At 38.1% G+C, this 17854-nt stretch overlaps 1 protein-coding gene across 5 annotated transcripts in view; it reads left to right on the forward strand.

Annotated features, from left to right (window-relative positions):
* Positions 1–17854, forward strand: part of nAChRalpha3 (nicotinic Acetylcholine Receptor alpha3) — a 91905-nt gene that overhangs the window by 53118 nt on the left and 20933 nt on the right. For all 5 annotated transcript variants that reach the window (XM_068285320.1, XM_068285319.1, XM_068285321.1 and 2 more), the window contains 2 exons: positions 10839–11133; positions 11218–11398. In XM_068285320.1, coding sequence (XP_068141421.1) covers positions 10839–11133; positions 11218–11398 — 476 coding nt within the window. The remainder of the gene's footprint in view (positions 1–10838; positions 11134–11217; positions 11399–17854) is intronic.

Consider the following 17854-nt stretch of genomic DNA (forward strand, 5'->3'; position numbering starts at 1 on the left):
ATTGGCCGGTGGCTGTCTGTTGCAGGACTTGAATTGGCAGCCCACAAGACTGAAGCCGTTTTAATTAGCAGCAGGAAGAAAGTCGAGACCGCCTCTATAGAAGTTGGTGGCAAAATCATCACATCTAAGAGGGCCATCAAATACCTAGGTGTAATGCTGGATACACGTCTCTGCTTCCGTGAGCACTTGGAATATACGTGCCAGAAGGCACTGAGCTCTGCACGCGCGCTTTCAAGGATATTGCTTAATACAAGAGGACCCAAACAAGAGAGAAGGCTGTTGTTAACTAGCGTTACAAAATCCATTTCCCTGTACGCTGCCCCTGTTTGGGCCAGTGCGCTACAGGTGAAAAGCTACAGGCGAGGGCTGGATTCGGTCTTTAGACTCTGCGCAATGAGGATTTGCAGTGCGTTCCGCACAATCTCAGACGATGCTGCGCATGTCATCGCTGGTCTGTCTCCAGTCAGCGATCTAGTGCACGAAGCAGACGCGATGTACAGAGCGCTACACTCCACACAACCGGTGGTTGAGCGATCGCCCTTAGCCAGTTTACGGCAAGAAATACGAGGCGAACATGTGGCTCTATGGCAGCAACGATGGACGGAATCTGCGAAGGGCCGTTGGACTTACTGCCTTATCCCAGACCTACAACAGTGGATAGGCAGAAGTCACGGGCAAGTTACGTTTTACCTGACGCAAATTCTGAGCGGCCATGGCTGCTTCAGAGCTTATCTAAAGCGTTTCGGGCACGAGGCATCCGACGAATGCACGTGGTGCGGAGCCGGCATCGTCGAGGACGCAAGGCACATAGTATTTCACTGCCCTCGATATGAAGCACGGAGACTCGAGTTGGAGTCCAGAATCGGCACGCGCATCACAATTGAGAACCTGGTGCCTCTGATGTTAGAAAACGATCGCGCATGGGAGGCAGTGTGCGAGTTTGCGGCAGCCGTCATGGTCGAACAACGGCGACTAGAGAGGCTGAGAAGGGAGGTTTAGTTTAAAGGGTTTAGTTTAAGCCGGCCGCTGCGAAGCAATACCTCGCGGTAGTCCCGCAGTAGCTTGCTTGAGCCACACCGCCAATAGCTAAATATATAAATATATGAAGTAAATGAAATAATGGTTGGAAATAAAATGAATATAAAAAAACAGACTCCCACACATATATATATGTACACTCACACCAGTTCCTCGAATCGCGATAGATGGCAAATGTCGTCATCAACATGAGCATCGATGGCATTGGCATTGGCAGCTCTTTGCTCCGCTGTCAATGGCTGCACTTCCGTTTCCGCTACTATGTGTCTACACATGTGTATGTGTGTGTTTGTGTGCGCTTTATCTTGTCAAAGCACGGAACTTGATTACGCTGTCATTCCCCCACACACACACACACACACACACACATGTATATATTTATATTTTAGCTTTACAATGATCGCTCACCATAACAATAATATCAATTTCGTTATAAAATTCAAACTATGCTTTATGCCTGGAATATTTGAGCCATGTTGACAAAATATAGAAAACACATTCATTTGTATTCAATTTCATTTAAAGTCAAAAGACTTGGCAAACTATAACTGATTGAAACAATAACCCTTCGGAAACACTTTAAACACCTCCTTGGGGATAATTTTATGAACAACAACTTTTAATTGATAACTATATCATTTACTTTTATGTGTATTGTGCAATCGAACATCAAAATATATAGAAACTGTAGGCTTTTAATTGTTCTTAATTTCTTAAAATTGATTAATTCCACTTACTTTTCAGCTTTATTGCTTTCTGGCCTAAACCAGTTGTGAATTATGAGTGGTAGCAGTGAATTTACTGTATTGTTTTGCTTTTTTCTCTATAAATATTTTTTTCAATCTTTGCATTTAGGTTAAGGATTTTAAAGTTCATTTTAGTTGACATGGGATACCATGGCAGGGTTATTTCTCAAATGTTCAGATATCTCTCTGTCTTTACCCACCTCCCTTAGCAACTCCCAGCCGCCTTTCACCATCTTTCCGCTATACAAAATGAAGAAGAAGAAGTAGAAAAAAATAGCTGCCATGCAGCTAAAGTAATCAGCTTTTGGCTGGCTTCCTTTATGCCATTCATAAAAATGGCTGCCAGCTAAGCGATGGCTATGCGACAAGTCCAAGGGAGGAGAGTGAGTGGGTAGGTGGGCGGGTGGGTGTATTGAGTGTGGCGGGGTGGGGGGAGGGATTATGGCACAAAATGCTAAAAGTGTTTCATGGCACAGAAATGGGCGTGAGTTTCGGTTGTGGGCGTACTGGTATGAGCATGTAGGCAAAAATACCAAGTTCAATATGGCACTTTTTGGTTGGCTCGTTAGAAATGCGTTAACTATGTCAGAGCCAGCGAGTTCCTGTTTCTCATCATCTTCATCTTTTACTTTTGCTTCTGCTTCTGTTTCTTCTACATCTTGCTCATCATGTTATTCGGGGTGTGCGTGTTTCCGACATTTCGTACTTCCGTTTTGAAGTTCTCGCATCCCCAACCCTTAAAATATTTTGTGGCGCGCACATTAAGCGAAATCCCCGACAAACAATGCTTTCTCTTTCGCTAACATTCAACTGTCATTTGTGCAAAATATATATATATATATATAAAAAAAAATCCAAGAAAAAACAAAAATTGTTATGCCAGCATTTCGATTTGAAAGCAGTCGACCAACATTTCGACACATTGGCTGCCACTGAGTAAGAGCAACTACCTCACACACAGCAACACCAGACCAACAGCAATAAGAGCAGCCTGCTCTTGTTTTTGACGCATGGCCCATAAAAAATGATGATGGGGATCATGCACGTGCTCTACGCTCAATTCATCAGCTGGCAAACACCTACAAAACCATACCCGAAATGTGGAGGCCAGGAGACGGGAGACGAAAAAATGTTCGAGATACTATAGTTGATGGGCAGGGCCTGACACTTGGCAAAATATTGCCATTTAAGCTACGAACGCAGCATTTACGCTTGACAGACACACACACACACACATACGCACACACACATATATAATGGGAGAACAACAGGGAAAGGATGGGAGGAGTTAAATGTGTTGGTATGGTAGGAGATTTCTGCTAAAGGGTACAAATAGAGGTAGAGCCATGTCAGTACGTAAATGATTGGATTCAAGTTTCAGTCATTTCAATGCAAAAACAAAACAAAAAATATTGACATATGTGCATAAACGAATGTATTTACTGTTATGTAGCACAAAACAAACATATTTTGGAACTAATATTTAGCATGTTAGACGGAATTTCATTGACAAATTGAATTTTATATGAATTCAATAATCAGTAAATCAAAGACAGACAGCACAAGTTGAGGTATCAAAGTATGTATCAAAAAAGACAAGAAAATCCAAGTATTATAATTGTATAATTACGAGTAAGAAATTAATTTCAATATTTGGAAACAGACATCGAGTGAACCTCCGAACCTAAAGTCAGGAAACTCGATAGAGAAACCCGTTCCAGTTTTTAGGAACAACATTCAAAAAAGGTTGAGCGTAAACTCACTATAAAAAAAGAGCGAAAATAAGCGATTTGTTTTCCTTTTATTTAATGTTTCTTATCTAAAAGGCTGACGAAACGATTGACCTCCAGTGTAAAGCAAAGCAAAGTTCCTAGATAAATTATTTGAAAAATTGAGTAGAGCATTTTAAAAACAGTCGATAGTGGATAAAAAGCAGTTGACTATGAAATGCAATCAAAGTTTTGAATTTTTGGATAAAGAATATATTATTTGTTCTTGAGTGAATCTAAATAAGTCTTTTTGACTGTGCAGAATTTGTTTTGTTCTTAAAGGATTTCCTAACTGAAGACATTGATAATGAAAGTGGAAATCAAAATTCCATGTATTTAAATGAGTGCGAATCAAAGTGTATGTATGTATGTATGTATATTTGGGTCATTTCATAGTTTAGTTATTGTTGGCGTCGCGACAGTTTCAATTTCTTGTGATTCATTTGGAAAAACGTACACGTAGCCATGAAAAACCAAGTTGGACAAAACCTCATCTCACCCAATGAGCCGGAAATGTGAATTCGGATGGGGCTGGGTCTGTATTTTGACTGGTTTTGTTTTCCCTCCATTTTCCTTCCTTTCCTTATACTTTTATTTATTATTTTACTTTTCTTTTCGTTTTTGTGTTTGCCTTTCCCTTTTTGCACGCATTTTTGTGGTGGCTAGCAATGTGGAACGTGCGGCGGGTGCTGGATGGTGTGTGGTGGTTGGGGATCATGGGGCATGGTACTCTTCAGGTCAGTTTGCCAACCCAGAAAGCAACGCAAAGAATTATTCATATTTTTTTTACCGCCTCCTTTTCACCCACTTTTAGGGACCGCCGTTGGCGTTTTGTTGGCGCACTTCGTTCCGTTGAGAGAGGTGCGGGCTTGGAATGTAGGGAGGGGAGCTGGTAATACGAAAGGGAATTGTGGCGAGTGTGTGTTTCCAGTACCCCAAATTGTGCACCTTGCGGCCGTGCCTCTTACTTTGTGTGTGTGTGTGTGTGTGTAGATTTTTTGTTGCACGTGCGAAGGACCTTTGCACTTGGCAAGCACCAAACAACGTGGAAAAGAGTGAAAAGAACGCGGCCAGATTGTCACCCACATTCGAAATTCCCACATTGGCCATTCGCATTGTTGCTTTGCTTTATATTATTCATACGCTCAGTTGGCTGAGCTCTCTACTGCAATACTGCAGCGGCAACAGCAACTGCAATTGGATTGCTCTCTTTTCTGGCTTGTTGTTGTTCTGTTCTTGTTTTCACTTTACCCAGTTTATCATTCACAATAATTGCGTGTAAATTTCAGGCTCTATCACATTAAACAAAAAAACAAGAAGAAAATGTGTAAAATGTAAGATTTTCCATAATGATACTTATGTATATGTACTTTTTACAATTCATCCCCATTTGGCTACCTTCATCATACCTTCTTGCTACTCCCTTTTCTCTTCAGCCGCCTCTTTGAAACTGCTCTATACTCTTTTCTTGTGTACTATTTTTTTTTTGGCCTTGCCAAGCGTTTTGTTGTTCAGTTCTTTGGAATTTATGGCGTTGTTTACACAAAAATTGCATTCGCCTTGCAATTGAGTAAACACCCGCCAAGACCAAGCAAAAACTTCTAGCGAAATGTGCAAAGAGAGTCAACATTTCTTCTTGGCAAGTCGAATTGAAATTTTTGGGCAAAATTTAAATTAACTATATGTACGATTGAAGACCAAGCTGAGGCAATCAGAAAGCAATATATTCCACCCATTTTTATAATTTGGTATACAAAAAAGAAATCATTATTCTGAAGTTATTGCAGAGATTCACAGGGTTTTAAATGGGTCTTATGATTATGTTTCTGGTTGTCTATAAACAATCCTGGAACTTCAAGACTTAAGGCTTTTATTATGGTTTGAACCATACTTATAAGACTTACTTAAGACGAACGTATACAATAGTTTAGAAATGACATCAAATAACTCGCCATGACAAGGAAAATTCTATTCACTGTTCACTAACCTAGTAGTTTAGTTATTGCATTAAAACTTGTAATAACAAGGCAAAAAAAAAAAAAAAGAAAGAAAATATTTTAAAGGAAGACTTAGTACTTTGGGGGAATTTAATAATTGTAAAAGTGGAATGTGAAACTTGCTCTTTTCCTATCTTTCTCACTCTCTTTCTCTCTTTTGGCTTACAGTTTCTCCCTTTCTGCCTTTCTTGTGTAACATAGAAAAAAGCTAATAAAAAGAAAGTTCTTGGCCAGTAAATATTATATATAATATAAGATAACACTTACTAATGAAATCGAATTATATACCATGTGGACAGTTAGCGACGGAAAGTTGGAAAAGGAAGTAACAGAAGAAGGAAGGAAACAAGTGGAAAAGCCATTTGCTTCTCTGTACTTGAAGGCAAAAAAGAAAAAAAAAAAGAAAGAAATTTTCTTCCTACATTTGTCTTTTGAGGCGGTTCAGACATTGACTTTTGTGTGTGGGTGTGTGTGCAAGTGTGAGAATGTATGTGGTTTTGTTTAACATCTTAAACGAGCCTCAAGGCCGGATGGAAGCAACTTTAACGCAACAACAACACATGGCCTTGTCCCCCATAATAACCCCGCAGCCATCAAATTGTGGCACCTCATCCACTCCGCCTGTCATACACTTTGTTCCGTTCTCGTTTGCTCATTCATATGGCAAGGTGTGCGACGACTTTTATAGGCCACTGTGTTACATAGCGTGTGTGTTGGTAAGAGAGGGTGTATGTATGTATACGAGTGTGTGTGTGTGTGTGTGGATTGTTGCTCGCGTGGGAAACGTTAAGTTAAACGGACCTTTGCGGCGAGCGCTTTTGTCGCCTTACCTCTAACTGGAGGGCATATGAGGCATATGCTTTATAAAGCCTTAACTGTGTGTGTGTGTGTGTATGAATCGGTATATGTGTGTTAGTGTGTGTTGGTGTTAATCGACTGCCTTTCAACTGACTCACATGTGTGGTGGATGCTGGTGGCCTGACAATCACATTAAGAGGTAACCAAAAAGCACATTTTTATGATTGCTTTGCGTGTTGTAAATGTAATGTAGTAATTTTATTTATTACATTTATGTTTGTCATTTTATGCTTAGACATACGCAAAGTTTTATCCTCTCTGGCTCTGTTTGTTTATTTTGTTGGCTCTATGTTGGTTTCTTTTCGGTTTGCTGCCCTTTTGGGAGACTATGGGGGCTAATTGATAAAGCCAAAGCCCAAAAATGGCAGAGCAATTAAATTTCCATTTGACTGCATATAACCTCATTTGGTGAGCTGTCAGATGGTAGGGGAGCGGGTGGAAAGCGGGTGTGGCGTCCATGTGGTGCAAACGGATGTCCACTGTTGCCAACTTCTAATTAAGCATTTCGCAATTCTATACGCACACCGGTTCCACAGGGAAAGTATGGAAGCAGCGGGGTGCTGTGGGGCATAGTGTTTCCAAAAGCCAAAATGCAATTTCCTTGTATGCGTGAAATGTCCGAGTTTCAGGTTGGCTCTTAAATAATTATTTGCTGTTGCGTCGTCCTGTTTCCCATTTTCTGTCCTAGGTCTTTCTTTCCATTTAACCCTTACTCCACCTTTCTATTTCTCTCTCATTCTATCTCTAATTCTGTCTCTTGTGTGTGTGTGACCAAGTTGGGTAATTTAACTCCTAGTTGCAGCTCTGATTATGTTTTTCTGTTGCAACGGCAACAACTATAATTAATATACATTGCGTATACGTCGCGTTGGCCTCGGTAGTTGCATTGCTTTTAATTAACACATACTCAAACACACTCATGCACACACACTCAGACAACATGACTGATGATGAATAAATGGCAAAGTGTAGCACACAAATAGCAAAACAAAAACGATACCCAAAACCTAAATCAAATTTCTATGCTAATGCTAAAGTAACCGGAAGCTATAATTCATTATCCTTGCTTTTGCACTTTGACTGTTGAAACGATAATGATTTTTCACCCACAAAATAGATACATATATATATGTACATTCATATATCGTTCAAACGCCCACGATTTGATTTAAAATGTGCAGTGGCTTTCTCCTAATGGGATTTTATCAATAAACTTATTGTTAGATTATGCTGATTGTTCTTACCTAATTGAAACCAGAGGGCCGGGGCTAACTTTGACCGCGTCAAAGTTTGTATACCCTTGCAACTTTTTTGGTAACTCTATCCTTACCTATTAGCCATCAATGTGGAAGAACGTTTTATCTAAAAGGGCTTATGTTTGCGAAAGAATGGCCTACAATCATAGGAAATAACGAAGATATTGACCAAAGTCACTGTTTTCCACCGATCGTTCCTATGGGAGCTATATGATATAGTCACCCGATCTTTATCAAATTCGACACAGTCATTAACAGATATACTAAACTAACAAATGTTTAATTTGAAAGCAATCGCGGTAAAAGTAACGAAGTTATTTACAAAAGTCACTGTTTTCCACCGATCGTTCCTATGGGAGCTATATGATATAGTCACCCGATCTTTATCAAATTTGACACAGTCATTAACAGATTAACTAAACTAACAAATGTTTAATTTGAAAGCAATCGCGGTAAAAGTAACGAAGTTATTTACAAAAGTCACTGTTTTCGCCCGATCGTTCCTATGGGAGCTATATGATATAGTCACCCGATCTTGATCAAATTTGGCACAGTCATTAACAGATATACTAAACTAACAAATGTTTAATTTGAAAGCAATCGCGGTAAAAGTAACGAAGTTATTTACAAAAGTCACTGTTTTCGACCGATCGTTCCTATGGGAGCTATATGATATAGTCATCCGATCTTGATCAAATTTGGCACAGTCGTTTATAAGCGTAATAAACTCTCTAATATTAAGTTTCACGATAATAACATAGAAAATCACGAAGTTATTGAGAAAAGTCACTGTTCGTGACTTTGGGGTTTGTATGGGAGCTATATGATATAGTAGTCCGATCCGGCTGAATCCGAGATATACAACGCCTGCAGTATATACAAGCCTAGGTGCAAAATTTCAGCTCTGTAGCTCTTACGGTCTAGGAGGAGTTTGCGTTGATCCAGACGGACGGACGGACGGACGGACGGACGGACGGACGGACGGACGGACGGACGGACATGGCTATTTGAACTCGTCTCGTCGTGCTGATCAAGAATATATATACTTTGTATGGTCGGAGATGCTTCGTTCTATGCGTTGCACACTTCTGACCAAAATTAATATACCCTTTTTGCAAGGGTATAAAAAGTATTAAGCATTTATAATATAATTTCTTACCCATATTTCATCCATTTCTCTTCTCCTGTCAAGAGTCAATTAGTCGCCATCCAACTAATCGTAACGATTTACTGGGATCTTAACGAAAATAAGGAAGATTTAACTAACGACAACTTTAAAAAGCTATTGAAAAGTGTTGCTTAGAATTTTGAAAAGTTTTTTGTTGATTGAATGTCAACATCAGATGAAAAGGAATGGAATTTTCGATTTAATAGAAAAGTTTTTAGAGGCCATCATAAAACAGAACTTAAGTTAATAATCTCAATTATGCATAGCTTTAATCAGCTGACAATATTTTTCTAGATAATATACTGAATTATTATTTCAATCAGGACTATTATAAATAATTTCAACACATTTGGCTTGTATGCTGGGAGAATTCTCAAAGTATTACCCGTCTGTTGCATTCATTAAATGATTCTAGAGATTCCAATTAGTTGGTTAATGCTATGTGAGAGAGATTTAAGAGTTCTGTTCTCTTACAATGCTTTTTTTGCCCTTTTTTTTGGTTTTATTTTTTGTTTCATACTCTCATTATGCGCAATCTGCTTATGGAACATTACAATGGATGATAGAAATTTCGCATTATGGCCATTGGGACTTATCTACAAGCCGAAATCCATTCTTCTGTCTGTCGTCTCTCTTGTTCTGTCCAATGGCCGTTAGGGCAAATGGCAATTAATGTGCAGGACATTAAATTAATGATATACGCTGATAACACATACATACATACATACGAACATACATACACAGACATACACAATATGCTTGACCCGGGTCGTCTCTTCTCAGCTGGTGCTCTCCGTTCTTCTTTCTTTCGATTTTTGTGCCTAATCTGACTGTCGAATGGGTCTCACTGCTAATTAGCTTTTGGCTTTCACTTTCGCTGTGGTTGCCAAAAACCAAAAATAAAGAAAGGAACAGAAAAAGGGAACAAAACATGTATTGGATAGAAAAAAGAGAGAGAGGGAGAGAGGGACAGGCAAAGGGGAGAACGAAGTGAAATCTTTTAATTGATTTATTCTCGTCTGCCATTATTTGTTGTATTATTGTCTGTGACCCGGATGGATGATGCCACCACCAACGTTTTGGCAATGCATGAGAAATGGCTAGCTGGTCAGTTGCCTGGTGGCTGGGTAACTATTTTAATGCGCTTAGACTTTAGCTACAAGCATTTTTATTGCTCTCCATCCACCATCTGGTTCTCCATGAACCTATTCTCAATGATTTGGTTCCATGTTATAATGATAAGCTGATTAGCGCAAGCTTCGCATAATGACATTGGCGACATTTTACAGCTGGAAACCCCAGGCGAGAATCCCAATCAAGTTACAAGTTACAGCTTGAGCTCCTTCTCTTCCCCTACACCATCTTTTTAGCATCCTTCATTCACTTTTTGCATGTCAGGCAATGAAAAGGGAGCGAGCGACCAGAAGGAAGTAAAACGACACCGACAAGGTGCCAGAGAAAACAGAGTGAGAATGTTGGCCATAGGGGAGAACCACCCCTCTGCAACAACAATAGCCACCAGGTACTCTGGCCCTGGCTCATGCTTTACAACGCTTGACTGAGCTCAGTCGCTGTCCGGCAATTGGCAACCGGCAACCTCCTTCTCCATTAGATCTGGTCGGGTCTGCCCCTTTTGTCCTGCTGGCTGTCGCTGCCATTGACGGCGCATTAACTCATTTCCTGCATCATTAAGAGGCACCTGCAATTTTCGCACATTTACACCACAGACGACGTGGTGGACACCTGTATAGTGTGTGGGTGGCATTTGACTTAATCAATTCAAGTTACCCTTAGTTTCACAATCAAGTCAAGGATAATCCTTAATGGGTTCAAATTGCGAACAAAAATGATGGCAAAATGATGGAAAAATATTTAAAACTTAACTTGATTACATGTTCTTTTATCTCTAAGTACATGAACTGTGTCTCCCTCTCTCTCTCTCTCTATCTCTTCCTCTCTCTTTCTGTCTCTCTTTCTAATGGTTTATAAATTATTTTTATTTTCAGGCAGCACAGCGAATCCGGATGCCAAGCGACTCTACGACGATCTGTTGAGCAATTACAACAAATTGGTCCGGCCTGTGGTTAATGTCACCGATGCTCTCACGGTGCGCATCAAATTGAAGCTATCGCAATTGATTGATGTCAATCTAAAGAATCAAATAATGACCACCAATCTGTGGGTGGAGCAATCTTGGTATGATTATAAACTCAAATGGGAACCGAAGGAATATGGCGGAGTTGAAATGTTGCATGTACCCTCCGATCACATCTGGCGGCCAGATATTGTCCTCTACAATAAGTGAGCAAACAAGTCATCCAATCTATCAATTATTACCCTTTATTATATACAAATACAAATATTTCTTTTTGTCGTTATTTCCAGCGCCGATGGCAATTTTGAGGTAACACTAGCCACCAAGGCCACGCTGAACTATACGGGACGCGTGGAATGGCGACCGCCTGCCATTTATAAAAGCTCCTGTGAGATTGATGTTGAATACTTTCCGTTCGATGAACAAACCTGTGTAATGAAGTTTGGCAGTTGGACCTACGATGGATTTCAGGTGAGTCAAAGTCGCAAAAGAATCTTCTTAACATGAAGAGCGTTAGCCTAAGATTGACTTTTGATGCTCCAAGTGGCCCTTTCCCTGATGTGAAAGCTATAAAACTTGGATGAATTCAGTCAAAATACAAATTTTTTCTATAATTTTGTACCTTTTTTCGCTTGTCTTTACGGCAGAAAAAAATAAGCTGGAATTTCAAAGTAGTCAAGCAAATTAGGTAAATCCTCAAATTGGCAAACTCGAACATCTTAACTTTCGTATCAGATACTCTCTCCTAAAATATTTTATTCCTGTTTTACCAAGTTGTTAACCTGATTACATTATAAATTATTATTCAAGAATCTCAAAGGTAATATCTGAGTTGAGAGAATTATTGAAATGTCAGGAAATTCTTAGGTGTGTGTTTGTATGTGTGTCCAATTCTTTTTGGAAAATAAATTTAAGCAATATCGATTAAAGTCTGTCCCAGGCAATAGTTTATCTTTTTGCTTATCTCGTTAACACATTAACAAATTGCTCTCAGGTGATGAAGGAGAAGTAAGTGTAAGAGTATAAGATGATGAAGGTGTGTCTGTGTGGGTGTGTATGTAATTTCCCCCCTTTTTTTGGATGGAAGTCCACAAAGGGCGCACTGAGCCTGGTTTAGTGGTCATAAACCGAAATTTGCTCATAATTCGTTGGCCTGGCATAGAATTTCTCACGTTTTATGACCGCAAAACACACACATACGAAAAAGAGAGAGAGAGAGAGAGAGGAAGAGACAGAGAGATACAAATATAGACAGTTGGATGGATACACACGCAAAAGGAACTCCATAAAAACGTCTCTGGTGGTTTGGCACACCTACCAATATACACACACACACACACACACACGGACACACAGGCACCTTAGCAAGCAAGCAGTGAAAGGACAATAAGGCTGCTTGACACCTGCCTGGCCTGCTCAAAATGGCCAAAATGGCGGCGACAAAAGACACCGACAACAGCAACAGTAACCAACAAACAACAACCAAAAACGACAACCGACAGGCATTTTGCTAAGGGCCTCGTAAAATTGTGCAACTGGCAAAACTGGTTGCCCCACAAAATGCAACAAACTGAAAGGGAGAGACCTGCCTTGCCATATGTTCAGTGAGCCTCGAATGGTAGGTCGTTGGGTCTGTCGGTCGGTCGGTCCATCCTGTGTGGTTGGAATAGGGATTGGATCTGAGTCTGAGTTTGGCTGTTGGCTTTGGTTTTGCCCGTACGGGGTTGGGTTTCTCTGGGCTTAACATTTGCTGCGACTTTGCCAGCTAATGAAGTGGCATTAGGAAGAAACCCTACCCTACACTCTTCGTGAAATGAGCTGGCAAATGGCCCGCAGTTCGCGACTGACGAGGGTTTTAACCGCACACCCACACACACACACACACACTTGCACACAGCATAGGTGAGAGCGTAGGTGTGTGTGCATACCAAGCTGCATTAGCTACCCATAAAAATGGCACAGCCTTTAACAAATTAAATAGTTAGAAACCATAGTTTCAAAGAATTTAATGAATTGAGTTAACTTTCTAGTTGCAAGTAACTTCAACAATTAGTAACCCACTCATCACCCAATTAACAATTAAATAGCTCTTTCTCTTTTTCTCTCCCTCTCTCCCTCTCTTCCCTCGTCAGTTTCTGTATATTAACCCATTGATGCCATCTTTGTACTTAATTGGGGCAAGCATAGGAGACTATGTATTAGAATATTTTTAAGCAATAAAGTCTCAAATTTTAAGTCAAAACTTATATTCCTGATACTATCCACATTAGATCCGCAGGAATTCATATAATTTATTATTACTTAGCGAAATATTTTATAGTTCGCCTCTGATATAGGAGAAGTCAAAGATATGGCGACCTTAATATATCATTTCCAACTTTAGATGCATAGCAGTAAATAGTAAAATGAATGATACCATCGCCGTAAGTTGAGCGAAACTACTCTATCTAACTATAAAAAATGTGTGGTATGTATGTATGTGTGGGTGAGAGTCTTAAATTATTTGAAACATTTGGCAAACTTTTTGTAAGTTGTAAATTTTCCTTTCCGACCAAAAAGGACCTTGGCGTTTAATAGGTTAAGGCGTACGAACTTGTGGGTACGCGCATCTTTGTGAGTTTGTGTGTATATGTATCTGTGTGTGTGTGTGTGTGTATATAGCGTTCAAGCCTTCCTTCAAATGTTTAATTGTCAGTCAAGAGTTTCAAGGCAAAAGTAAGACAGACGGAATTGTCAATGTTGCTTAACATGTTCATTAAACTTTCGACTTGGCCTTAATGCATACAAACACACACACACACACACACACACACACACACACACACACACATAAGCTCCAGTTGTATATGCTAAATTCTCATTTACTATTAAAAGGCAAGGCGCTAACAACGTTTCTGACACGCACCAACATTTGTTCCCCTCATACACACTCCGACCCCCACCCTCTTTCCCACCCCACTAACCATTCCGTTGCGTTCGTCATTGTTTTTGTTGCTAAACCATCAACGTTTCATTGTTTTGGGAAAACTACACTGGGAAAAAATTAATAAAAGAACGTCTATGATTAAATTAAAACATTCAAGTTTCTGTATCAGCTTTAATGCACATTGGAAATGGAAATTGTTTTCATTCACATACAAATACAAATTAAGTAAATCAATAAAAGTTTTTAGTAAAAAAAAAACAAACCCATCAAACTTAACAAATATAACCAATTTTAGTTTGTTGGCGTTTTCCTTTTTCATAGCCAACTTAATAAACTACATAAACTAACAAACAGAAGACATGGAGACCGCATGGCAAAACCTATGTATATACTATGTACATATGTATGTATATAGCAGAGTTGTGCCGTTAAGCATTAGCATTACTTCTTCATTAGCATTGAAAAAAAACAATGTTAATGGAAAATTTTTCGTTCGCATTAAAAAGTATCAGTTTCATTATAATTACAAGTTTTTATTTAAAAAAAAAAATATTAAAAAATTAACAAAAATTTAGAATTTTAATTGGTCCAATTTTTCTTAATTTTTTTAATTATTCATAATTTTTCCTAATTTTTTTAAATTGTTCGTAAATTTTTTTATTTTTTCATTATTTTTTTCTCATTTTTTAAATTTTTTTTTTATTTTTTCCAATATTTTTTTAATTTTTCTTAATTTTTTCCTAATTTTTAATAATTTTTTTTAAATTTCTAAAATTATTTTAATTATTCTTAATTTGTTATTATTTTTCCCTAATTTTTTCTATTTTTTAGAAAACAAATTTAAATTTTTCTTCATTTGAAAATATTTAATTATAATACTAATGAAATTGTGTGACCAATGAAGCATTATTAAAGTAATGCATTAGGAATGACTCTGCAAGTTAATAATTCAATTACAGTTTCGAAATTGTCAATAAAAATAATAAGTAAAAATTATAATTTTCTCACCTGATGACCTCCAACAGTTTGACCTCACTGAGCAATGTAGCTCGAACAACTGATGCGGCCCCCCTCAATTGCAGCTTCTTTTATTGGCCCAGCGTTGGCGAAGAGCAAGAGAAGTGCTCTCCCACTAAACTGCACTGTCACTCCCACGCTTAGTTGCTGATCGGGAGAACTGCTCTCGCTCACTTACATATGGGGCTGAAGTTAGCTAAGTGTGCGTGCATATGAGCGGGCGATCGGTGTTAGTGTATGTGTGTGTTCTTTTATAAGCCCATCGGAAAGCCAAGCCACCCAATACACACACACACATACACCAACACCGCTCACGCTTTGCTCGCTCAAATGCATGCACACTTAGCTAACGTCAGCGAGAGGGCGATTACATATGTAAGTGAGCGAGAGCCGTTCTCCCGATCAGCAACTAAGCGTGGGAGTGACAGTGCAGTTCAATGGGAGAGCACTTCTCTTGCTCTTTGCCAACGCTGGGCCTATAAAAAGAAGCTGCAACTGAGGGGGGCCGCATCAGTTGTTCGAGCTACATTGCTCAGTGAGGTCAAACTGTTGGAGGTCATCAGGTGAGTAAATTATAATTTTTACTTATTATTTTTATTGACAATTTCGAAACTGTAATTGAATTATTAACTTGCAGAGTCATTCCTAATGCATTACTTTAACAATGCTTCATTGGTCACACAATTTCATTAAAATTTGTTTTTTAAAAAGTAGAAAAATTTACGAAAAAATAAGAACAAATTAAGAATAATTAAAATAATCCTTAAAAATTAACAAAAAATTAAATAAAATTAGAAAAATTAGGAAAAAATTAACAAAATTTAAAAAAATAAGGAAATATAAAAAAAATTAGAAAAAATTACGAAAAATTAAGAAAAAATTTAAAAAATTAAGAAAAATTAAAAAAAGTAAGAATAATTAAAAAAAATGAAGAAAAATTAAAAAAAAATAAAAATAAATTCTCAATTTTTTGTTAACTTTTCTTAATTCTTTGGCCAATTTAAAAATTTTTTTTTCTTTAAAAATTTATTATAATGAAACTGATACTTTTTTCATTGGCATGGTTTTGTTTTCAATGCTTATGGAAAAGTAATGCTAAAAGGCACAACTCTGCCATATAGGATATAGTTGTAAACTATTAACATCTACTTGTTCACTAAATTAACAGCCAATTTTATAACAGAACAGATGGTCAGAAAGACAAAAACAGACAGACAGATCTGGGACTTGGGACTATTTCTATATTGAGTTATTAGAATTATAAATAGTAGTCAAATAATAATAATGAATTTCAAAAATTACTTTCCAAAGGCTGTGGAATCTATTTCAAACAGTTGTAATTTACTTTGATGAATTTACATATTTGATTTGAATATTATATATCATATAAATATGATAAAATACATAATTAACCTTCCAGCATTTTTTGTCAGTGTAGAATTGTTTTCTGCACGCATAAATTAACCGCAAAATAAGCAATATCAAACAGAGTGTGTAAGAGACAGAAAATTTTCATAAAATATTTATAAACTCGCCGGTAACAGACAACCACTTGTCTCGTCCTGTCCCATTCTGTCCTTGTTTGTCCTGTCTTATAGTGTCCTCGCCTGTCCGGTTCTATTTCATCTTGTTCGTTTTGGTTCTGCATTGAAAGCATTTTTTATACATACAAATGTATGGGTGATGTGTTTGTGTCTGTGTGTTTGTTTGTTGCATGCCACAAAGTAGTAACTGTATTTCTGCCACACTTACTTTTTTTTTTTTTTGTTCACCCACACCGTTTGCACAACGGAAATATTTTAGTAAATCGTAACTTCCTTATAGTGAAATTTCCGCTACCACTTAAAATAACAATTTCCGCCTCAGCAGTTTCAGTTACAGTCTGAATTTGAGTTTGAGTTTGAGTTACAGCCAGCAGCAGTAACAGTTATTGCTGCTGCATCACAAAAAGCACCTGGCCGGGTGCCGGTTGCTTCCTGGATGCCAAGCCCAGCCCAGCCCAGTCAGAAGCAGGACAAGAACCAGAACCAGAACAAGCCCAACCCATTCCACCCATCAAGCATCCTGTCTGATTATTTTCCACTTCTTCTACATCGTCTACTTCTCTTCATGTTCGTTCATGTTGAAAGGCATCGGGCGTCGATTTCCTAATTTTATGTCATGAGCCAAAGTCAAAGGCAAGGTGAGAGTAAATGGGAGGCGGTGAATGTTCTGCCGAGAAGGTGTGGCATTAAGCATATAGCAGGAGTGTAAGTTCATAGGCTCAATTTTCACACTTGATTTTGCACACACACCCACACTCACACACAAATCGAATTAACGTCACTTTTCAAATTTCACGCTTTTCCAACAATGTTCTTACCCGTTCCTTCAACTTCTCCTACTCCTCCTTCTCCTCTGACATTTTCGTGGCCCAAGAACAGAAATTGGGTAAACTCATAAAGATCCAAATGCCCGAAAATTCGGTTACATGGAGATAGATATGTATCTTCAACAGGTTCAGGATTAACAGATTGAGGGACAACAAACTTTATACCCAAACTAGATCAACATAAATGAATGACTCAATACAAAATTCCTAAGAGCACAGTTTTCCACATTTTATTTTGGGTTAGAAATAGTGTAAATAAATGTGAACTTAATTTGCACTTAAGTTGGGAAATAAAGACTTCTTTATTATCGGTTTTTATTCTTTACTCCTAAAACAGCTGATTATCCTCCGGCATATAAGAATGGAGCGTCAATGTGTGTATCCTTTTTCAAGAATTGTTCAGTTATAACTTTTTATTTTGGAAAATTTAAACACAAGAGACTTGATTGAGGTTTTAAGAGTTGAATTAAGAGTCTAAGAAAGTAAAATTGATAAGATTTATGGAATTTGAATGATAGTAAGGTATAATAAAAGATAATATTTTTGATCTATTGAAGCGCAGCGTATACTATTTTTGAATAAATTCTATAGTCCTGATGGACTCTGTTTCTCT

Source organism: Drosophila tropicalis, unplaced genomic scaffold (assembly GCF_018151085.1).
Source record: "Drosophila tropicalis isolate 14030-0801.00 unplaced genomic scaffold, ASM1815108v1 contig_4, whole genome shotgun sequence".
Lineage (NCBI taxonomy): Eukaryota > Metazoa > Arthropoda > Insecta > Diptera > Drosophilidae > Drosophila > Drosophila tropicalis.